This window comes from Polypterus senegalus, chromosome 6 (assembly GCF_016835505.1).
Source record: "Polypterus senegalus isolate Bchr_013 chromosome 6, ASM1683550v1, whole genome shotgun sequence".
Lineage (NCBI taxonomy): Eukaryota > Metazoa > Chordata > Cladistia > Polypteriformes > Polypteridae > Polypterus > Polypterus senegalus.
Genome location: NC_053159.1, coordinates 118,680,503 through 118,703,574, shown reverse-complemented (window position 1 = coordinate 118,703,574; position 23,072 = coordinate 118,680,503). Strand labels below are relative to the sequence as shown.

General features: G+C 37.7%; 1 protein-coding gene across 2 annotated transcripts in view; it reads left to right on the top strand.

Moving 5' to 3' along the window:
* The first annotated feature begins 4,852 nt into the window (after positions 1 to 4,852).
* Positions 4,853 to 23,072, top strand: part of limk1a (LIM domain kinase 1a) — a 116,407-nt gene continuing 98,187 nt past the window's right edge. Inside the window, exons 1-2 of one of the 2 annotated variants that reach the window (XM_039756958.1) lie at positions 4,853 to 5,155; positions 8,525 to 8,621. In XM_039756958.1, the coding sequence (XP_039612892.1) occupies positions 5,098 to 5,155; positions 8,525 to 8,621 (155 nt within the window). In that variant the 5' untranslated portion in view covers positions 4,853 to 5,097. Of the gene's footprint in view, positions 5,156 to 8,521; positions 8,622 to 23,072 lie in introns of both variants that reach the window. The other variant, XM_039756957.1, reaches the window with a different exon arrangement.

Below are 23,072 nucleotides of genomic sequence, written 5' to 3'. Positions count from 1 at the left end.
TTGACTGGAGCCTGCTCAGCGCCCATCGCTTTGCCACAGATGTCAAACTATCCAGCTCCGTGCCTACAATAGAGCCTTCCCTTCCTCACCAGTTTGTCCAGGTATGAGGCACCCCTCTTCTTTATGCTGCCTCCCTAGCACACCACCGCGTAGAAGAGGGCGCTCGCCACAACCATCTGATAGAACATCTGCAGCATCTTATTGCAGATGTTGAAGGACGCCAGCCTTCTAAGGAAGTATAGTCAGATCTGTCCTCTCTTGCACAGAGCATCAGTATTGGTAGTCCAGTCCAGTTTATCATCCAGCTGTACTCCCAGGTATTTATAGGTCTGCACCCTCTGCACACAGTCACCTCTGGTGATCACGGGGTCCGGGAGGGCCCTGGGCCTCCAAAAATCCACCACCACCTCCTTGGTTTTGCTGGTGTTCAGTTGTAGGTAGTTTGAGTCGCACCATTTAACAAAGTCCTTGATTAGGTTCTGTACCTAAATTCCTCCTGCCCACTCCTGATGCAGCCCACGATAGCAGTGTCATCAGTGAACTTTTTCACGTGGCAGGACTTTTTGCACACGGCAGGAGTAAATGGGGACGTTCTGGTCTGGCACCCTAGCATTTCTCCTGTGGAACTGTTATTCCTCACATGACCACAACAGAGAACAAATGTGTACAAGTTACATAAGGCAGTACTGCCAAACACACCTAATTAAGTTTAGATTTAGGAGGGGATGGAGACTAAGCCAGCAGCATCAGGCTTAAGACAAGGAATGAACCTTGAAGGAGACATCAGACCATCCCAGGGATAATGTAGAAAAAGCAATCAAATGAACATGTATTTCTTTGGGATGTGGGAAGAAACCCATGCAAACTCAAAAAGAGCATGCAAATTCCACACAGAAAATGACGATTCCACGAGGCAGAAGCACAACTGCTATGTCACCATACTGCATCAGAGAGGGAGCAGGGCTAGCCAGTGTATCACCATGCTGCCCACACAAGTTATAAATATAGCGAAACTATAAAAGGCTTAACAGCAACAGAGCAAAATAAGCTCCCATATAACGTGAATTCTAGAGAAAAAAACAAATTTTGTGGACTTGTAATTGTTTGCATATAAAAAACAAAAGGAAATCAGGAAGTGCAAGCATCCCTTTAACAGGAACAAGGTGGCACTTTATTGTAAGCTGTCACCATTCAAATGACATGAAGGACACTGAGATAACAAGAATGTTGCTGAGATGGTACCGACCAGCACCTCCTGCTCCCACATAACACCCTGACCACAGCCGCTAAGCACTGAAGTGAAGAGTGCAAGAATGGCAGACAAGTGAAACAAAAATAGAGATATGGCCTAATTCCCCTGTACTTTGCTCTTACCATTGACAATTTGGTTATTATTATTTTATTGTGCCAGCCAAGCATTGCAAAGGTTGACCTACTACATTCCCTTTGACTTTTCTTCTCATTTCACCCCTCAAACAATGCTTTTAGTTCCTAGTTATTTGTCATTCCTTTTCCAAATGAGCATTTCAACCTGCTCATTACAAGTCGGCCCAAATTATTTTTTGCCCTTTGTGTAATTTTAAACACCAGCTTAATTTACTTAGATATATTCTGTGTAATACATGCTTTTTATACAAAAATGGATTAAGAAATGTCCTGAATTAAAAGCAGTTATTGAGACTTCAGAACTTTTACCTGAAGGAAACACTGACTGTAGGCCATAATCAGAGAAGCTGTGTCCTATACAGCATCAGTGTATGGAAAGAAGAGTAAAACACAAATATAAATATAAATACACCATAAAAAGAATAAAGTGCACTACTGTCATTTCTTTTATGCTTATTTTTACATTTATTTGCTTAGCAGACACTTTTATTCAAAGTGACTTACAAAGGAGGACAACATAATTGAGTAACAAGTGTAGCAGGTCAGGTTACAAAAGTTGATCACTACAAGTGAAGAGCTTTGCATTAAAAAAAAATAATTCAAATATTGAAAATTATTCATTAACAATGACAGGTCCACAGAGCAAAAACAACATTCCTTAGCCATTTGACAGACTTTCACAGAACAGGTGGGTTTTCAATGGCTTCTTAAAGGGAATCAGCAGTTTGGATGGAGGTGGGCAGGTCTTTCCACCAACTAGGAACTACACAGTAAAAAGAGTCCTGATTGAGACTTGATGCCATGCAGAGGTGGCATCACCAGATGCTGTTCATGGAGCGACATGAAGAGAGGAGTGACATGTGCTCATCTCAGCTGGTTAAATACAAAATGGGCCGCTGTGTTCTGGATCATCTGCAGTGGCTAGATAACCCATGTGGGAGCAAATATGTGGGCATATGCCAACCAGTCCCCTATAGTTTAAGTACAAGTAATGCCTCCTTTATGATTTGTGTTTGTAATAATAATATTGAGATCGTCAAGATCATCAGTGAAGACATCTCAGCACGACAGTGACCAGAAAATGATCGGGACTCGTACAAAATCATCAATTGTCAAATAAAGAGGCAGAAGTCTAAGAAACATTTAGAGGAATGAATGAAAATGATTGTCAAAATCAGTATGAAAAACAAGATTATAGCCAAAAATGTAATGTGATTGGTAAAGGGCATAACAACTACAAACAACATGGAGGGGGCAATGCAACAACAGTCACAAAACAAATGCGATCATAAGAAAGGAGGATACAAAATGAAGTCACAAAGAACCACAATAAAATTCAGAAAACAATGGAAAACAATGGAAAAATCAAATCCAGGATTGCAAACATGATGGTTCACCAATTAAGACCCTGGAACCGGGCTGCCTGCTTCACACTGGTTCCAGCTGGTTCCTGGTATTAATGAGGTATTTTTTGTGAGACATTGAGATGTCTCTCTATTATATAAAAAAAAAACTTGGGACGAGACAAGATGTGACCTTCTCAGAAAGACACTTCCACGTCCCGTGAGACTAGACTTTGTGCCAAGAGATTTAACCACGCCCGGGGCTAGAAAAAGAGAAAAGAGTAGCTGACAAAGTAGAACGTCGTAAAGAATTCAAAAATGTTGGCACAATACACATGCAGAGCAGGTTAGAGATAATGAAAGTAGGAAAATTTGAAAGTCCCAAAAAATGATAGTAAAGATCGCATTAGCGCAAACAATGGAAAAAATAACTCAGTGAGATAATGGAACAGCGAAATGAGATTGAATAGTGTTTGAGGATGTTTGGGGGAGAAGAGAGACAAGGCAGTAAGACAAAAGGACAGCTGCTGTAAAGGCTTTTAAACTTTTGGAGTGCCGTACGAGATGCAGATCACACGGCACAGCAGCAGCAACAAGCCAGAAGCTGATCGAGCAAAGAGGAGGTAAAAAAAAATATTTGTTTCCCATTATATCACCATTTAGGAGGGGGTTTTGGAGGAGCAGCCGCATGTCCTTGGGGTGTGTTCAGCTCCCCTCTTCACAACATGAGCGGCAGAGACATGAAGTGTCTGGTGCATAGCGCAGGCCGGGGGGTTGGCAAGTGAAGTGAGCAGGGTGCGAACCCCCTTGTATGAAATAAAAAGAGGCATTTACTGACAGGGGAGGTGCATTCTAACGGCCTACGTAGAAACTACCCACAAACGTCACCAAGCAATTTTTGATGAAAATGATAAAGGAGGTAAAATGAAAATACAATAAACAGCTTAACATGTTTTATTTTTCAGATACCATACCAGAATTTTCCCACAGTATATGAGATTGTTGACTTCTCCAATATAAACAGAGACTTATCTAGCTAATAATGTTTGTTCCTTTTTTGCTAATGACTTGTGAGTTGGGAAGTTAGTGAGCTGTCATCATCTGACAAAATAATGTCTTGTGCTCAATATGGATATTTTTTTTTCCTTTTGTTAAACTACTATGGCTACCTTTAAGGAAGTAAGTGGTGATGGACTTTTCATAAATCTTGCTGCAACATCTTGACTTAGAAAAGTTCAAACTAGTTAAGCGCTAATGTGTGATATAAAAAAAAAGTGGTCCTCATTTTAATGCTGGGAATAAGGGGCTATAGCCTTCGAGCCCCATCACTACACTGCAACATTTGTGTGGCACTCATCCATGCATACACAAACAAGGGTGAGCTGAGAACACTGAAGGGCCAATGCAGCCAGTCGCTCAGCTGAAAATAAGTCCCAAGAACCTGGCAGTTTCAGGTACTACAAGAAGCAATATTTTTTAAGATAAGAAATGGAGTGCTGTTGTAAACATTATAATAGTAAGTTAAATTACAACGTGCCTTAATGCAGAAACACCACTTATGAGTTGCCATTGATCCCGGCCATCAGCACATAACCTTTGTGGTGGGCACTCCGTGGTGAAGTGTCCTGTGAATAAGGAGGCTTTGTCGTCGCTCACCACAAACTTTTGCAAGGAAAAAGTATGTTTTGGCTATTATAATATAGCGTCATTGTCCTAAATTACATAGTCTACTGCATACGCTTAAAACTTCGTTGAAAGGAAAAGTTAGCCTAGCTGTTAACTTTTTAAGGCAATTTTACGTTGTTTATGAGGAGAATAACCAATAATCTTATTTCCACAATACATGGGGTATACCGGGCCTTTCACGATCACGATGTGAGAATTAGAGGAGCTAATGAAAATGCGTTTGGAGATGTTTTCATCAAACTCAACATATCGTTGCCATTGAGTGCAGTTTACGTGGATTTTGCATTGGCGGGGTAAGTGACAACTCTGATTCCAACTTACCACATCAAGTGCCATCAGATGCGCCCATTTAATAACTACACGCCACCATTTAGTTTTTTTACAACCCTCAGGCGGCTGCCAACCCCCTCTTTTTTCTCGATATTGACCCAGCGAACCAAAGGCTTTAACGCTATATCACACTCGCGCAGCGCGCTCTCGTGTAGGCGCGCACCTCCCGTTTCCCTCACGCGCTCTTTTCCAGGGATTGTACTCAGTTGGCCACCCGCGTCTGTGTGGCTTCTCAGTGCTGCGTTCAGCTCGGCTCGCGTTTACGCGGCCCGGCCCCAGCTTTGCCCGGCTCTGCTCTTGCAGAGGGCTACCCGTCAGCGCCTGGCTCTCTGAGCTCCTATCTGGACGGTGAATGCGGTTGATGCTGCTCTGCTGCACCTGGAAGGACGAGCGCATGGGAGAGGAGGAAGGTGTGTTGCTCTTGCGGCTCCGTGTCTGGCGCAGTGGGTTGGGAGAACATTCGGCCAGTGTTGGGGGATTTGTTGTGGGCAGGCGACAGTAAACATTGTTACCCAGTATGGGAGGTGTGCCCGGGCCACCCTTACTCGGACAGATATGAATGAGTGGTCAAGTCTGTAGAGGAGAGTGTCAAGAGTGTGTGACCCTGTTGTCTGCGTGCTACTGCAGGACCTCGTGAGTGCTGTATGTGTGCGCAAAAACGGCCATAAATCTTTGTTATACTACGCTTCAACGAGCCCGGCGACAAAAGCGTTTCAAAGATTAAATCGGATTATATTGCTAAATCAAACGGTCCCACTGCATGATGCATGTGATAGCAGGTGGAGACAGGCAATTGTGCGTATAGTGTGGTGCTTTAAAGGCGGGGATGTGGTAGCATAACACAATGAATTATCACAGGCTGAAAAATAAAGTTGTCTTGTCATTAAAAAATGAAGCCATAGTTTTAATGCTACGAGTAAGCGAATTTCATGGAAAGGTCCTGGATAGAGATTTCTGGAAGGTAGGCACCACAAAGACGAAGATAAACGTTACAGAAACCTGTCAGTGAAACCATATTCGGCGGCTTTGCCCAATCCAAGCGTTTTCTTACCAAGAACCCCTTCTCACCGTTGGGTGGCTGGCATGGAGGTTAGGTCACCTGCCGATTCCAAGCTGGCATGGATGAGTGTGAGAGTGGGCACGGCACCTTGTACAAGGTTGTGTCCTGCCTTGCATCCAACAATGCCAGGATTGGTGGTCATCTCTGCATATCTGAATTGGATTAAGGGGCTTTGAGGATATCATTGTTCATCTGCATTCAGAAAACTTCTACATTATTTAAGAATTCAAGAAAATGTATTAATATTGTAGTCACCGCTACACAGTAGTATTAGGAAATGAAACACAAAAGTCACATCAGACCACCACACTTGACTATCCATTTAAGCTCTCTTTATATTCTCAGATGGTAGGTAGCTTTCTCATTCTCATCTAGATTTACCACCTCTTCTCACTTTATTCGCATACCTGGTGACATTTTGTGTATAGCTTTTTGTTTTTCAGCTTGAAATTAACTTTCACCAGTTTGTTTTTTTTAATTTTTCATATAGGGAAAGTATTGGAATCCTCCAAAAATTCCATTTTGAGATTTTGATGAATCTCGATGTTTCAGACCTCCCTGAGTCCGAAAATACCATTTTTGGAATTATGTCTGTGTGTGTGTGCATGTAAACATGATAACCTGAGTACGCTTTCATTTAGGTCAACCAAATTTTGCATAAAAGTATTAGGAAAAAAATGTAGATTTCTGTCAACTTTTTGGCTATTTCTGCTAACCAGAAGTGGTACTTTACCTTTTATTCATGCAGCTGCAGAGTCTGATTTATTCAACTTTTATAATAATTGTTCAAGATATTATTAATTTGATTTGTTGTTGATGTTTCTTTAATGTACATAATATAACCACTGTCTTGCGGTTTACTGCTCAAATATCCATCCCAATATCTGAGTATATGAGAAAGTCTAGGGGAGACCACTCCCGATTTTTTTTAGTTATTTGTGTTTTACACTAACACACATTATCTAACTCCTCCAAGTGATATACAGTATCTTTCATTGCGTTATTTTCCTACATGAAATAATTTTGCTGCAGTGGGCTAGCGCCCTGCCCAGGGTTTGTTTTCTGCCTTGTGCCCAGTGTTGGCTGGGATTGACTCGGGCAGACCCCCGTGACACTGTAGTTAGGATATAGTGGGTTGGATAATGGATAGATGGATGGAAATAATTTTGGAAACCCTGTGTTTGTGTTGTCTTTAGAGTGTGCATTGACATTTATACAAGAAGTATTCATTAATCAAGGAGATATGGTAATCCATCCATCCATCCATCCATTATCCAACCTGCTATATCCTAAATACAGGGTCACGGGGGGTCTGCTGGAGCCAATCCCAGCAAATCAAAGGAAGAAATTGGTTTCTCATTATTCAGTTGGAAGAGACAGCAGCCTGGACCAAGTTTAATAAATGCAGGTTTAGTCCTAGGTGTAACAGTGGGTCAGTGATTTGCGAGATGCCTTTGGTATGTAAATTTGGTTCCTGGCCTTGTCACTGCTTGTGTGGAGCTTGCACAGTCTCTACATGGATACTTTCATGACGCTATGCTTTCCTTTCAAATCCCAAAGACATGCACTGGAGGTTGATTGTCAGTTCTCCATTGGCTGCATGCATGTGGCGGAGGTTAAGCTGTCGGCTTATTACCAGTAGTTGGATCCTGCCTCACACTTGGTGTTGCCACTGTAGTCTAATTGGACCAAGTAGGTTCAGATGGTATATGCCAGGGGTGGGTAGTGTTGGTCCTGGAGAGCCACAGTGGCTACAGGTTTTCATTCGAACCCAATTGCTTAATTAGAAACCAATCCTTGCCAGTCTCTGACCTTATTTAATTTTATGGCTTGTTAGTCTGCAATGTAAGGTTCTTATATCATAGATTTTTTTACTTTCCAAAGATATCCTCCAAATGATTTAAAGCCTAAAACGAATAATTTTCAATCTGTCACATTTTTCTATTAAGTGTTTTATTAAATCAAACAGTGCATGATGAACACACACAGATGTAAATGGAAGTAACCTAGATGGAGAACTGCTGACTGCTTTGTCATTTACATCTTATTGCTAATAAGGAGCCATTAAAACAGTGAATGCAGCTGTTTAGGTCTGAAATCAGCAATTAAGGTTGGTGACCCTTAACAAGCAAGACCACAAAAATGAAGAATCAAAATGTCACTTAAGCAATAATTGATGGTTGGAACAAAAATATGCAGCCACTATGGCCCTCCAGGACCGACATTGCCCACCGCTGGTATATGAAGTAGGCTTATTTGTCTTTGTTTAGTATGTAGGGACGATTTTGCTTTTGCAGGCTGACGGGGGTGGGGGGTAACAGTTGGTGGATTGTCTTGTAATTTGAATCATTTAAGACATTACAGAAGTAGGAGTGTTTCTTTTAAATATGTTTCATCATGTATATGCATTTTAGTGGTCAGGACGTTAGACTGTGAACCAAAAGCCAATTTTAAGCCCATGTCTGATTAGCTTTTGAGAGTATGACTTAAACTGGCCATGTTCCAATTGTAAAAATAAGTGAATAGTCACAACACTGACCTAAGTGAAACATGGCAATCCTATCTCTGTGATTTAGCATAACTGTTTTTAAGTGCGGTAAAGGTATCCATGTTTTTTTATGAGTATGTGCTGTTAGCCAGTCAAATTTACAAATGTTGTTCACATTTTTTTTTCCATTTTTCCATTGCTTCCCTTTCCTTCTTTTCTTTCCTATAGCAGGAACCAGTTTACCTGTGTGTGCAGGGTGCCAACACAGCATTTATGATGACCAATATCTACAGGCTCTCAACACAGACTGGCACTCAGTTTGCTTTAGGTAGGAATTTGGGGTTCTTTTTCGATTGGGTTATCAGATGATGGAACACTGTAAATGATAGGGGAATTGTGGCAGACCTGAAACAATATCACTTTACAGAAATGGTTAAATTGCTGTAACACTACCACTCTCATTTTCTACATGCTTATTAAAACTAAACTGTTGGCCTCAATGGTGAGCAAAAATTGAACTAGTGGAAAAAAGAAGAATTGCATTACTAGTTTTACTAGCGCCTTGAGCATGGGAAAGGCGCTATATAAATACAATGTATTATTATTATTATTATTATTATTAGTTTAGTAGTCTATAAAGAGAACAATACCTGAAGTGTTTGAGAATGCAAAGCCTTGATTGAAGGTTTGACCTTACTTCAAGTGAGTGACTGTAATGAAGATGTATGGTAAATGATTCGCATATAGACAGACAGATAGCCAGTTTGCAAAGTGCTGACTTTAAGTAGCCACAATTTTCTTTATAATTTAAGTCCTGGCTAGACTTAGCAGTGGTAGTGAGCAGTGTACTGTGAGATTTGAGATGGAGATAGGGAGAGTGGGACACAGAGAGAAAGAGAGAAGAGTTAATGTCCTCTGGAAAGGAAGTATAGTGGATCAATGAGAGTGCATCCTCATTTAACACGCAAGATCTATTATCTGTGAACCTCCTGCACTCCATTACTCCAGGGTCTTTGCAGTTGTTATTAATTTGTTTTTTGGCCAAATTTACTTCCCTTTAATGGATGCAGCTAATTGTTTATTAATTTATGACATATGTGGATGTTCTTGAAAGAAGTCTAAATGAAAACAATTTAGGACAAATCAGTTCTTAAATCTTAAACTGTGCTGATGTGGTAACTGAAGCATACTTACAGGAGACTGTCTTTTAGGTCTACTTTGTGAAATGTTGCTAGGTTTAAATTTTTCCAAAAGATTTAAAATAGGGCTGGAGGAAAAGTACAAAATGTGATCCGTCAGGCCCCGGTGGCATGCTTGCACAGTTTTTTGCTTAAAGCAGAGTAGCACAGTAAGGTGCTGCTGAAGTAGAAGAAGGAGAGTGGGGGTTTGTGGGGGAGAGGAGTAACCTGTTCACATGGCAGAAACATCTAGACTGTCTGTGCAGGATGTAGCAGAGACTCTGGAAAGCTAGAGGAGTGGGACCTGTGGGAATTTCATTCATCATTTTTATTTGTGGTAAGTTTTTTTTTTGCAGTAACAGTATGTGTTTAGTTTTCTTTATAAAGATACAGATATTGTGTGGTGGTGTTATTTTTTCGGTTTGGTATATGTCAGATGCATCTTAAGTTCATAACGCTCAAGACGTTTTTGCCTCGTGCTGTATTGATCTTAAAATAAAGTTATACTTTCATAACAAAAAACAGTGTTTAGTTTTCTTTATAAAGATACAGATATTGTGTGGTGGTGTTATTTTTTCAGTTTGGTATCTGTCAGATGCATCTCAAGTTCATAACGCTCAGACGTTATTGGCTCATGTGCTGTATTGATCTTAAAATAAAGTTATACTTTCATAACAAAAAACAGTGAACCCAGGACAGACCCACATTTTGTAAACAGAGATGACTCTGTCCACATGCAGGCCAGCTTTGTAACTTATTAATTAATTCTCGGGTCAGTGAGTTGTGCGGAAAAAATGTAAAATAAAAAATTGAGTAATCTAGGAAATCCAGCCTAACAGTTGTTTCATTGGTATGCTTAGGTTTGAAAACAAATATTACAGCCCCACATGTAACTTGATGTTGTATAATGAACAATTTATGTGATATTTGGGCCATGTTGTCTAAAACTTTGAGGGCAATAAAAATGCACTTGTACAAATTGTGCAAACTTTCCTCCTTGGTATTTGCCTCTGGAAATGTGCCTAAAAAAATTTGAAATAAGAGATTTATGTCAGTGGCAATATCAATGAGGCCTGTTGAATCCAACACGTGGTTATTATTCGTATGGAGTTTGACTGTGAGGGTTTTCCTCCCACATCCCAACGATGTGCAGGTTAAGCCCTGGGTCATTGTGAGTGTCCAGAACTGTTTCCTGTAGTGATGCTGTGATTGATAAGCCACTGATCTAACTTGTCTGATTTTCACTAAAAAGACCTGACTGGTGATTGGTAAATTGGCCAATCACAAAAGATTTTTAGCATCTGTCTTTTTAGGCTTTATGAGAATTTTGTTCTAGTGCTCTTTTACATGTGTTATTATATCAGTTAAGTGAGCATAAGTCTTTTTGCTGCAAGCTTTCTATAAAGTGGGAGCAGTAATTGAAGACTGTACCAGAGAGGGAATAGTGGAATATTAGCCAAAGGAAGTTGACTAATAAACATAAAAAGGAATTGGAGGAGTCATCCTGTGCAACCAGACAAAAGCTTTAATGAATGAATTCAACACTTTTTTTATTTTGTCCTTTAATTAAAATGAACACTGCTTGTGTATGTTTGGGTGATGAAAAATGAACACTGCTTGTGTATGTTTGGGTGATGAGCGAGCTTGGGTTATGTACAATCAGCTCATATTTTCAACTGGAAAAAGATAAGATGAAGAAGATTTGAAATTGCATCTTAGTAATCAATAGGCTTGTTAACTTAACAGCAAAATTTGTCTATTTTACTTTTAAACCTGTTAGGTATGTTAGCCTTATGAAAATTTGATAGATTTGTGGCTCCTTTAAAGGTTTGTACTGTGTTTATAGCTGTATAAACACAAAAAACTGTAGTGCAACTAATAATTAAAAATGATTCAATGCTGTAAGTGTATGTATGTTTACATTTAAGCAGCATTTAAATACCAATATCTATTAATTGAATCAATATGTGAGTGTGTGTGTGCATATATATATATATATATATATATATATATATACTGTGTGTGTGTATATATATCTATACTAATAAAAGGCAAAGCCCTCACTGACTCATCACTAATTCTCCAAGTTCCCGTGTAGATAGAAGGCTGAAATTTGGCAGGCTCATTCCGTACAGCTTCCTTACAAAAGTTGGGCAGGTTTCATTTTTAAATTCTACGCGTAATGGTCATAACTGGAAGCTATTTTTCTCCATTTACTGTAATGGAGTTGAGCTCAAAAGCCGTGGGGGGCGGAGTTTCGTGTGACATCATCACGCCTCCCACGTAATCACGTGAACTGACTGTCAACGCAGTGCGTAGAAAAGCAGGAAGAGCTCCAAAAAGCACTGAAGAAAACATGCATTATACAATTGAGAAGGCAGCGAAACAATAAGAAGCGAGCGAATCACATATACAACCATATTCATGAGTGCTGCTACTTCGGAAACAAAGCAAGGTGTAAACCTAAAGTTTAAATTAAGTTCATAGACAGGCTGCCGCTGCCGTTTGTCATCCACGGGTAATGCGGGATACAAGTTTAATGAGAGGGCGCAGGATATAAGCGAGTTTTGATCACTTTGTAACTAAGTTAAAATTGCACGTGAAGGGCTGTGCTTATGCAAATTCCGAGACTGTGTTTGTGGGGATTGACAGTTAAGGCGGGTGGGGGAGTCACGTCGTCATCTCCCCTCCCATTCACCTCATTTCGCTCTGAGCTGAGCTCCGCAGCTAACGCACGCAGTGTTACGGAAGCGACTTTGTGACGCTGCCACCAAATACTCACAGAAAAATCCACAAGTTAATACACACGCTGTCTCTAGAGTTTCTCCACACTGAATCCTCCAGGCACTACTTACAAAAGGTTACATTAACAATCATGTTACGTTATTTTTAAAATGTTTCCTTTTCTTAGCACAAGCACAGCTGAGAAGCTTGATGCATGTGCTCCATAATGCGTTAAAAAATCACGCATTTAATCACACTTTGCATTCCAAGCAAAGGGGAACTTCTCTCAATGCATGATTTCCTGGTACACCGATTACATTGATCAGCGCTTCCCGATTCATTTTAACCTCGCACCCCCTTGGTTTGAGAAGAAGTATCAAAAAATATGAGGTTAACACAGAAAAACAGATCACCAATTGAAGCTTTATGAATAATCGATTCGCCATCAATAATTGTTTTGGTAAAGCCATACTCAGTATAATCCTCCATCTATTTTATAATTTTTCTGCCACTAGCCATGATTAAACGAATGGTAAAAAAGTAAGAGCGAAGCGAGGGTGACTTATTCAGGCAGGCAGGCGACAGCTCAATAGCTCGAATTTGGATATAAGTAGGTTCTATTTAGTCGCCAGAAATATCTTTGTTAGGAATGGAAGTTGAATTTAGTCTTTAAATTTCTATGGTAAAGAAAAAGTTATGCAATGATCACTACATTTAACTATATAAAGTCAAAACTTGATTATATAAAGTCTCTGTCAAAAAAAAAAAAATCAAAACTTGAATATATAAAGTCAACACTGGAATATATAAAGTCAAAACTTGAATATATAAAGTCATTCCCAAATATATAAAGTCAAAACCTGAATATATAAAGACAGCGTTGGAATATATAAAATCAGCCCTGCAATATATAAAGTCAAAACTTCAATATATAAACTCAGCGTCGGAATATATGACGTAAGCACTGGAATATCCATCCATTTCCCAACCTGTTGAATCCGACCACAGGGTCATGGGGGTCTGCTGGAGCCAATCCCAGCCAACACTGGGCGCAAGGCAGGAACCAATCCTGGACAGGGCACATGCATCATTTTCAAAACATTAACCGAACAGTGTTTTTTTAATTTATTTTTCTGAATACGTTTTTGTTCACTTAGTTCAGTTCAGAGTCGTTTCAATCAATTGATTTTGACTTTATATATTCAGGAATGAGTTTATATACTCCAATGTTGACTTTATATAATCAGGAATGACTTTATAAATTCCGACGCTGACTTTATATATTCAGGTTTTGACTTTATATATTCCGAAACAAGTTTGACTTTATATATACCGACGCTGACTTTCTATATTCAAGTTTTGACTTTATATATTCCAGCGCTGACTTTATATATTCAAGTTTTCACTTTATATATTCAGAAAAAAGTTTTGACTTTATGTATACCGATGCTGACTTTATATATTCAAGTTTTGACTTTATATATATTCTGACGCCGACTTTATATATTCACAAAATCAATTTATTTGCCTGTTTGGCACCCCATAGTATGTGTGTGTGTATATATGTACACATGTATGTATATATATATATATATATATATATATATATATATATATATATATATATATATATATATATATATGACAGCAACACTCATGACAATGACAAAACAATTACATTGACAATCAAGTTACATTATTATTAAAATGTTTCCTTTTCTTTTTACTTCTCGCTGCCAAGCGTGGGTATTTTGATATATATATATATATATATATATATATATATATATATATAGATATATATATATATATATATATAGAGAGAGATATATGTAGATATGAGAACAAAACTCATATCAATGACAAAACAATTACATTAACAATCATGTTATGTTATTTTTAAAATTTTTCCTTTTCTTTTTCATAACTTCTTTAACACACTACTTCACCGCTGCAAAGCGCGGGTATTCTGCTAGTATATTTATATATAAACTCTTTGGATTTTTGTTATCATTGGCTGAGCTTTCAAAGTAGCAATTCCCTTTTAATATACAGTTAGGTCCATAAATATTTGGACAGAGACAACTGTTTTCTAATTTTGGTTCTGTATATTACCACAATGAATTTTAAATGAAACAACTCTGGTGATGTCCATGATTTCAAGATTTCAGGCTGTCATTGCCAGCAAAGGGTTTTCAACCAAGTATTAGAAATGAACATTTTATTTCCAGTTATTTAATTTGTCCAATTACTTTTGAGCCCTTGAAATGAAGAGATTGTTTTAAAAAATGCTTTAGTTGCCTCACATTTTTATGCAATCTTTTTGTTCCACCCACTGAATTAAAGCTGAAAGTCTGCACTTCAACTGCATCTGAGTTGTTTCATTTAAAATTCATTGTGGTAATGTACAAAACCAAAATTAGAAAAAAGTTGTCTCTGTCCAAATATTTATGGACGTAACTGTATGACATGCCTTATGGAAACAGTAGTATTTCAGCAGTGACATTAAGTTTATTAGATTAACAGAAAATATGCAATATGCATCATAACAAAATTAGACAGGTGCATAAATTTGGGCACCCCAACAGAGATATTACATCAATACTTAGTTGAGCCTCCTTTTGCAAATATAACAGCCTCTAGACACTTCCTATAGCCTTAAATGAGTGTTTGGATTCTGGATGGAGGTATTTTTGACCATTCTTCCATACAAAATCTCTCCAGTTCAGTTCAATTTGATGGCCAACCCCTGCGTAACTTCAACTTTGTGACTGATACTTGAACATTATCCTGAAGAATTTCTTGATATTGGGTTGAATTCATTCAACCCTCGACTTTAACAAGGGCCCCAGTCCCTGAACTAGCCACACAGCCCCACAGCATGATGGAACCTCCACCAAATTTAACAGTAGGTAGCAGGTGTTTTTCTTGGAATGCGGTGTTCTTCTTCCGCCATGCAAAGCACTTTTTGTTATGACCAAATAACTCAATTTTTGTCTCATCAGTCCAAAGCACTTTGTTCCAAAATGAATATGGCTTGTCAAAATGAGCATTTGCATACAACAAACGATTCTGTTTGTGGTGTGAGTGCAGAAAGGGCTTCTTTCTCATCACCATGCCATACATATGTTCTTTGTGCAAATTGTGCTGAATTGTAGAACGATGTTCTTCCATGTCTTTGGAGGTGATCTGTGGGTTGTCTGTAACCATTCTCACAATCTTGTGCATATGCTGCTCCTGTATTTTTCTTGGCCTGCCAGACCTGGGTTTAACAGCAACTGCGCCTGTGGCCTTCCATTTCCTGATTCCATTCCTTACAGTTGAAACTGATAGTTTAAACCTCTGAGAGAGCTTTTTGTAGCCTTCCCCTAAACAATGATACTGAACAATCTTTGTTTTCAGATCTTTTGAGAGTTGATTTGAGAATCCCATGCTGTCACTCTTCAGAGGAGAGTCAAAGGGAAGCACAACTTGCAGTTGACCACCGTAAATACCTTTTCTCATGATTGTACACACCTGTCTATGAAGTCCAAGGCTTAACAAGCTAATCAAACCAATTTGGTGTTGCAATTAATCAGTATTGAGCAGTTACATGCATTCAAATCAGCAAAATTACAAATGGACCCACATTTTTGCACAGCCAGTTTTTCACATTTGATTTAATTTTATGCAACTAAATACTGCTTCACTAAAAATCTTTGTTTGGAAAACACCCCAGTACTCAGATGTGCCTAGGAAATGAAAGACATACCAGTGTTATCTTTTTTGTTGAAAGTAGAGTAAATTATTATGTAGGCTGAGAGGGGTTCCGAAACTTTCATATGAATGTATATACTGATATATATATATATATATATACAGTATATATACAATTTTTGAAATTGTCTGTCTGTGTGTAAACACGGTAACTGAAACACTTTGACCTAGGTCAATAAGATTTTGTACACCTGCTTTATATCAAAAATAAGCCATTCTATCAACTTTTGGGCTTGCAGGAAGTGTTACTTTAACTGAATACTTTTGTGAATTTTCAAGTAAACTATGGTTATAATTACAGAGAGATGATTCAAATTTTGTATAAATATTTATAATGCTAAAAAGCAAGCAGATATGAAATTTGAGAAAAATTACTCAAATGGAAGAACTATTTTATATAAACAACCATCCAAATTTTTTATACCATGGAAATATAAATGTGTACGCAATATTAAAAACTGTATTCAATATAACTCATATTCTTTCAATAACTATTATCAATTTTATTTTAATATATACATCATCAGTTTAACAATAACATGTAAACATTGAGCATGCCATGTAAAGATGTAATGGAAACAATAAGCTGCCACGTCCCCATTGTGTTCCTGGTAATACATTTAATTTTGTTATGCTTTTTTTTTATCTCTGCCATCATTATCATAATTAAATGTAGCTAAATGCAGTTTTACCTATAGCAATTTATTGCAACAAATATTCTATAATACTAACACTTTTTCTATGTTTTTAGGTGACTGTAACTTTTTTTACTTTGCATGTAATCTAGGTAATGCATGTGTAATCATGAAAAAATTCCACCACCGTTTTTAACCTCCCTAAGTACAAAAATATAATTTTAATATAAAGTTTGATTGTAAATAGAGATAAATGATCGTGTATTGATATTATCGATTAGTTATGATGAGAAACAAAGAGGTATGATATTTGAGAAATATTGTGCAACTGGAAGTGGTTCTGATGACCATTTCCTCTATCTCAGTATCTCCTGATTTTTTTTTTTTTTTTATGGTCACCAAACAATTAGCTTATAGAATTTTCATTATATCATTTTGTTAATTAAAATGAACAGGTAACACATGTGGTCTGTAGTTTAATTATAAAAATGCCAGGTTAACACTTTAATATAGAATATAAGACTTCTCCATGTCTGGCCATTTAGGACCTTAGTGTAAAACTTTTTAAAGAGGTATATTAAACAAAAAAAAATCTGAATTGGCTGATCTAGTAACCTGAAATCGGTAATAAGTATTGGACCATAAAGTACCTGATAGGAGCATCACTGATTGTAATACATTTTTTGTTAAAATTGAGATGCTGTTTAATTTAAGAGATATTTTTAGATTATTATTTAAATGTTTTATTACCTGTATTATGTATATAAAGTACATTGACACAATTGTAATAAGAAGAGACACGAGGCATGGCAAGGTTTGGGGAAGCCACCCGTTTAATGCAGTTTCCTGGCTGCAAAAGCAAATGATTCATGTAAGACAGAGTCCAAAACAGAACTGCCTCCCAGAGCAAAGGCGGGAGGCTTTATAGGACGTTGGGCGGAAGTGACGTCGTCCTTGGATCGGAAATGATGTGTCCCGCTTCGAGGTGGTGGCTTCTGGTGGGATTTCCCGGGAAAGACCTGTAGGGAACTTAGAGCGTCAGCGTACCCTGCCCCCGGGCAGATGTATAATCAGTCCTCTCTAAGCCCTTCAGCTGCCTCCTATGCACACGTGTGTGACACAATGTACATCTTAATACTTGTTGTCCTAGACTTCAAATTTGCCCCGAATATATCTTTGTATTTTTTACTGTAGTCATATTTCATTCTGTCATTGTGTTTCTTTATGTCTTCTGAAAGCTGTGTGCAAACAGACTAAAAACACAAAGCTGGAAATACATGTTTTACATTTTTTGTTAAAACAAAGAGAACACAGAATTAATGTAACTGAATAAAAAAAAACGAAAAACAAACCTTTGTATAAATAAAGGTTACTTTTTGCTTGTGCAGTTTTTGCCCACTTTTTGTAACCCCCAGAGCTTTTTTTCCTTGCTCACATAGTTGGTACTGTCTCCCTCCAATTAAAGTATCCCTCTTGTTACTGTATGTAAGTACTGCTGTAGTGTGCATGGTGTACATCATTTAGAGTTTATGCTGATCTGTATATATTTGTACTGTATATACTTTATTCATTTTTGTTTTGCAGTTAAACACAACACACACTTTGGCTTTCAAATTAGTAATCCTGAAAAGCAGTGCTTTAAATGCTGAACAGAAATCATCAGCATGGTACACCTTGGCCCTAATGCTACCATATAAGACAGTTGCCACTGTGTTACGAGTATAAATATTCAGGAAGCTAGATTTGCCATTAAATCGTTGTTCTTTATTTGGGAACATCTGGTACATTCATTCTCCTTCCTGCATCGCTTTTGTAAGCTGCATTTTGCCTGGAGATAAAATAATTTTTACAGCTTGTCATAATTTTTTTTACCTAGATCAAAAATACCTGTGTCCCATTGGAAATTAAGAGCTCTGATTTTTACTTCAAGACAAGGTTGTGCTGCGAGATGTCTTTTGTGCAATATCTTTTTTTTTTAATTAAAATTGTGCCCTGATCTGTTTTAAAAAGATGCTTTTGTTTTGTTTTTGAATCAGAGAGTATTTATTTAGATAGCCTGTTAAATTTAATTGAAATTAAAGATTATATTACAATATGTAAAACAATCCAGTCAAAAATACAATTTATATACCTTTTCCTGAAGAGATCTGAGATGAATCAACTAATATCTATACATAAATCCCCATTCCTACCTTGTTGTGAGAGCTGTGTGAGCAAAAGTACCCTTATAAAGTACTTACTCACATATATTAAAATATCAACAGGGAAAATGGAACAGAGGCAGAGGCCCAGCAGGCCTGTTATAGAGCAACATTAATACATTCTTGCCAAATTGTCATAAAGCTTTAGGCTGTTCCTCAAACAAAATTAGATTTTTTTTTTCTAAAACAGTGCTTTCCTATTGAGGTGTCAAGGTTGGTATGGAATTCTTTCATTGCAGCAAGATAAGTTGACACTCAAGGAATGTAGTACAGTTGATTCCGGTTAAACGGACTAGCCGCTTATTCGGACCGAATCCTAAAGAACCAAAACAGATCATATTACATAAGCCTAATATTGTTCGCTTATTTAGACCAAAATTCTGTTTAATTGGACCAAAGAACGTGACAGAGAATAAGAAAAAGAAGTCACAAGTCGCCCGCGGAAAGCGGATGTAAAGCGGGTCAGCGACATCGGAAGGATCCCTGGACTCCCCAGGAGAATTTATGCTGTTGTCAAAGGTCAGAAAGTCGGAAAATTTGTACCAAGTGCAAACCAGTGGGGGTGAACATGCCTGCCCTTTCTTTCCTAAAACGGACCGCCCAGTAGCCGCCGACATGAAGTTGAGCGTAAACAAGTGCATTGCGTAAATAGAATGCGTCAGATCACACTAGACAAGTTCTTCAAACGTTGACTGAAATTTGGTAATGTATCCTTTTTTATTGTGCTTCGCATGCTGAGTGTCGTGTAGATCGTTTTGAAGAATTTGTAGATTTCTTTTTCAATAAACAAAGTTGTAAGCAACCGTGCATGTACATGTACATAGTTCTTGTTTGTACGTTAGCCATACGCGTGTGCAGCACAATAAAAGTCATGACATTTTAATATGTTACTTATAGCGCGTCCCGTCTTGGTTGTACATGTATAGGGCATGTTCGTGTAATTGGACCAGCCGGTTATTAGGACCAAAATGATTGCTTCCCGATGTGGTCCGATTAACAGGAATCGACAGTATAAGCAATGTACAATGCATAGTTTCATAATCTTATCCATCTGGTGTTAATGGAAAGCAATTCCATTAGGGGAATAGGAATAATTGAGAATTTGACAGTAAGGAAAAATAATCCCTCAAAATGATGGCAAAATTACAAATCAGAACCTCTTGATACAATAGACCAGAATTTGAGGGTTAAACTCACAACAGTGGTAAACTCAGATAATGATTGTTAAACTGACCAATAAAATATACATTTTTACATTTTTTAACACTAGAATCCCTGAAGTTTACATTTTTTTTGTCCCTTACCTCCTTAAATTTTCCTAACATACACCAAGAAACTCATAGGTCCTAATCACTGTGCTAATAGCCCATTTTGTTTTGCAAATATATGGATTAGTAAAATCTAGCCTGCTACACACCCCCACCCCACATTCTGTCAGATGAAGGCATTGCCCTGCTGTAATCCTCACAGCTAAAGTCTGTGTTGAAGTGTTTATCTGGCGATGCATTTATAAGGAATTATATAGGTAGTGAAATACTGTGATTTGAAATACATAAATTTAGTGTTTACAATGACCTGTGTAAATATAGAATGACAGAGGAAATGCGAGGCTAGAAATGCTGAGCACACAGCTAAAACAGAAAATGTTTTCATATGTTATAGTAATAACAACATAATTTTGATGTGAAGTGTAGGATGTGTGAAGACTGAAGCCCATATATCCAAGAAACATTTTCACAAAAGGTGTAACAAAATAAGTATGCCTTTATTCAAGAATATAACCAAAGAAAAATAAATAGCTCAATTGACATGTTGCTGAAGCCCAGCTTTCAGTTGGTACAAAGTAAAAGATGGTTGCATACATGAGTGTTTGCGCATTTCATTTTGAACCATTTGTCACAGTGGTAATGCTGCTGCATCACCAATCTGTGCAGTGGATAAGCTACTGTTTAGGCAATGGCAAGGTAATAGGTTTGAATCCCGTGTTATCTCTAAATTTAACACTTTAAGTAGTGAGCTGGTATTATTATTATCACATAATAAAAACATACATTTGATGTCAATCTCCAACAGAATCTCCTGTGTAAATGTATGATACTTGTAAAAGAAGCTATTTTTCCTTGCATACAGACATTCATATTAACATGTCATTTCAAAAATTGTTTTACTCAGTTGTATTCTTGAATAAAAAAAAATCATTCAAATGACATGTAGATGTGAATATCTGTGTGAGGAGAAGTAACATCCTCCATAGACACTGCGGTGTCTGTTGTTTCAACAAGACACCAAGAAGAAATGATTGAGGTGTCTTCGTGTGTCTGCTTTTATTCTTTTATAAGTACCATAAATTTACACTGGCTGTTACAGACTCAAATCAAATGTATGTTTTTATTATATAATAGTAACAATGATAGCTTACTACTCAAAACAGTAAATTCAAAGAGGACTCGGGATTGAACCCACAACCTCTTGATTATGAGACAGCAGTCCTTACATCTGCACCAGCCACGCGGATGTGTCTAATTTGTATCGATTGATAGTTGGGCTTCAATTTGTACACCTTGCCAGTATCATGTAAATTGAATAATTTATTTTTCTTTGGTTATATTCTTGAATAAAAGCATACTTGTTTTGTTATACCTTTTGTGAAAGTGTTTATTTGATATTTGTAATTCAGTCTTAACACATTATACACTTTACATCAACATTTTGTCCATTATTACTATAACATGAAAATAGTTTTAGTTATGTGTTCAACATTTCTTGCTTCGCATTTCCTGTCATCCTACATTTTACACAGATCGTTGCAGACACAAAACACACATGAAATGAATGTATTCCAAATGATATATTATTTACCCTATACAACTCCAGACACCTAACTCCTTGATAAAGTGACTTCACTTTGAGAATTTTGTGTCTGATGTGATTTCAGCTGCCTCAATAGGGGATGAGCAAGTAGGCTGCCTGCTGTCAGTGCTGATTGACACATTTGCCAAACAAAGATGCTGATGAGGAGGTGCCAGGGAATTTAAGGTGGTCTGGCATTACAAATATTTACATAGGCTTCAGGGATTCTAGTGTTAAGTTTGTGTTTAATTTGGGTGACATGGTGGAACAATGGTAGCACTGCTACTTAGAAATAAAAAGACCAGGATTCACATCTTGGTTGCTAAATGCATGGAGTTTGCATGTCCACCCCATGTCTGCATGGGTTTCCTGAGGGTACTCTGGATTCCTCGCCCAATCCAAAGACAAGTAGATCAGCTATGCTAAATTTACACTAGTGTGTTTTTATATCTGTGTTTTCACCCTGTGATTGTGTCTGCCTTGTCCCAAATGCTTTCTATGATGACCTCCAGCTTCCCTGTGACCTTGTTCTGGATTAGTGGGTTTAGAACATGGATGTTTTGAATATCTGTTCTCAAAGTAGTCTCTGACCCACATTGCTTTGATTTTGAAAAACAGAATTATGACTTTAGGAGGAGTAGAGTGATTTCACAGTTTTTTCATACTATTGAAATTTTTTTTTACAATTGAGCAACTTTATTCACTGTAACTGCTCCTTGTTTAGGTGCTGTGGTGTTGGTAACAGGAAATTAGATGCATCCTTCTAATGATCTTTCTTAAGCAAGGGGCAGGTGTTACAGGAGAAGTGTCTGGTTATAGGGACAATCTTGGTTTACTGATGACTGCAGAGAGGAAGCAGCACCGATGCACAGTAACAGTACCTGCTCATTATTGATTTGATTTAGATATGTAAGCTCTCCATTTCGACTCTGTGTGTTTATACTAAACACATTTTCTTCCTGAATTTATCCTTGAATCAGTCTGCAGCACTAAGTCTTAAGACCCCATTTCCCTACTTTATTTACGTTGCACTGAATACCTTGCATTCATGTGTGGTTTGTTGTAATATGAAAATAAGGCATGTTGTATGGTAACAGTGGTCTATTTTCAGTGAGAGTGTCAAAAAAGTAGTGACTCAAAAAAAGTCTGCAGTTATGCCAAGGGAATGAATATATTTAAAAAACCTCTATACATTTCTTTTTAAACAATAACCTCTAAGCATTTACTGGCTCTCTTCCAGGTCAAAGCAAGTTTCCCTTTCAATCAGGGACAGCAGGTTAGAGCTTCCCCAACATGTGCCTGCAGTCTCTGCAACCCTCTAGGAGCCTGTCCATAATATAAAACAGGGTCTCGTACATAACACAAGTCCCTGCTACCCCCAGCTGATCCGAACTTCACAGCATCAATAACAAATACATACTTGTAATATTAAAGC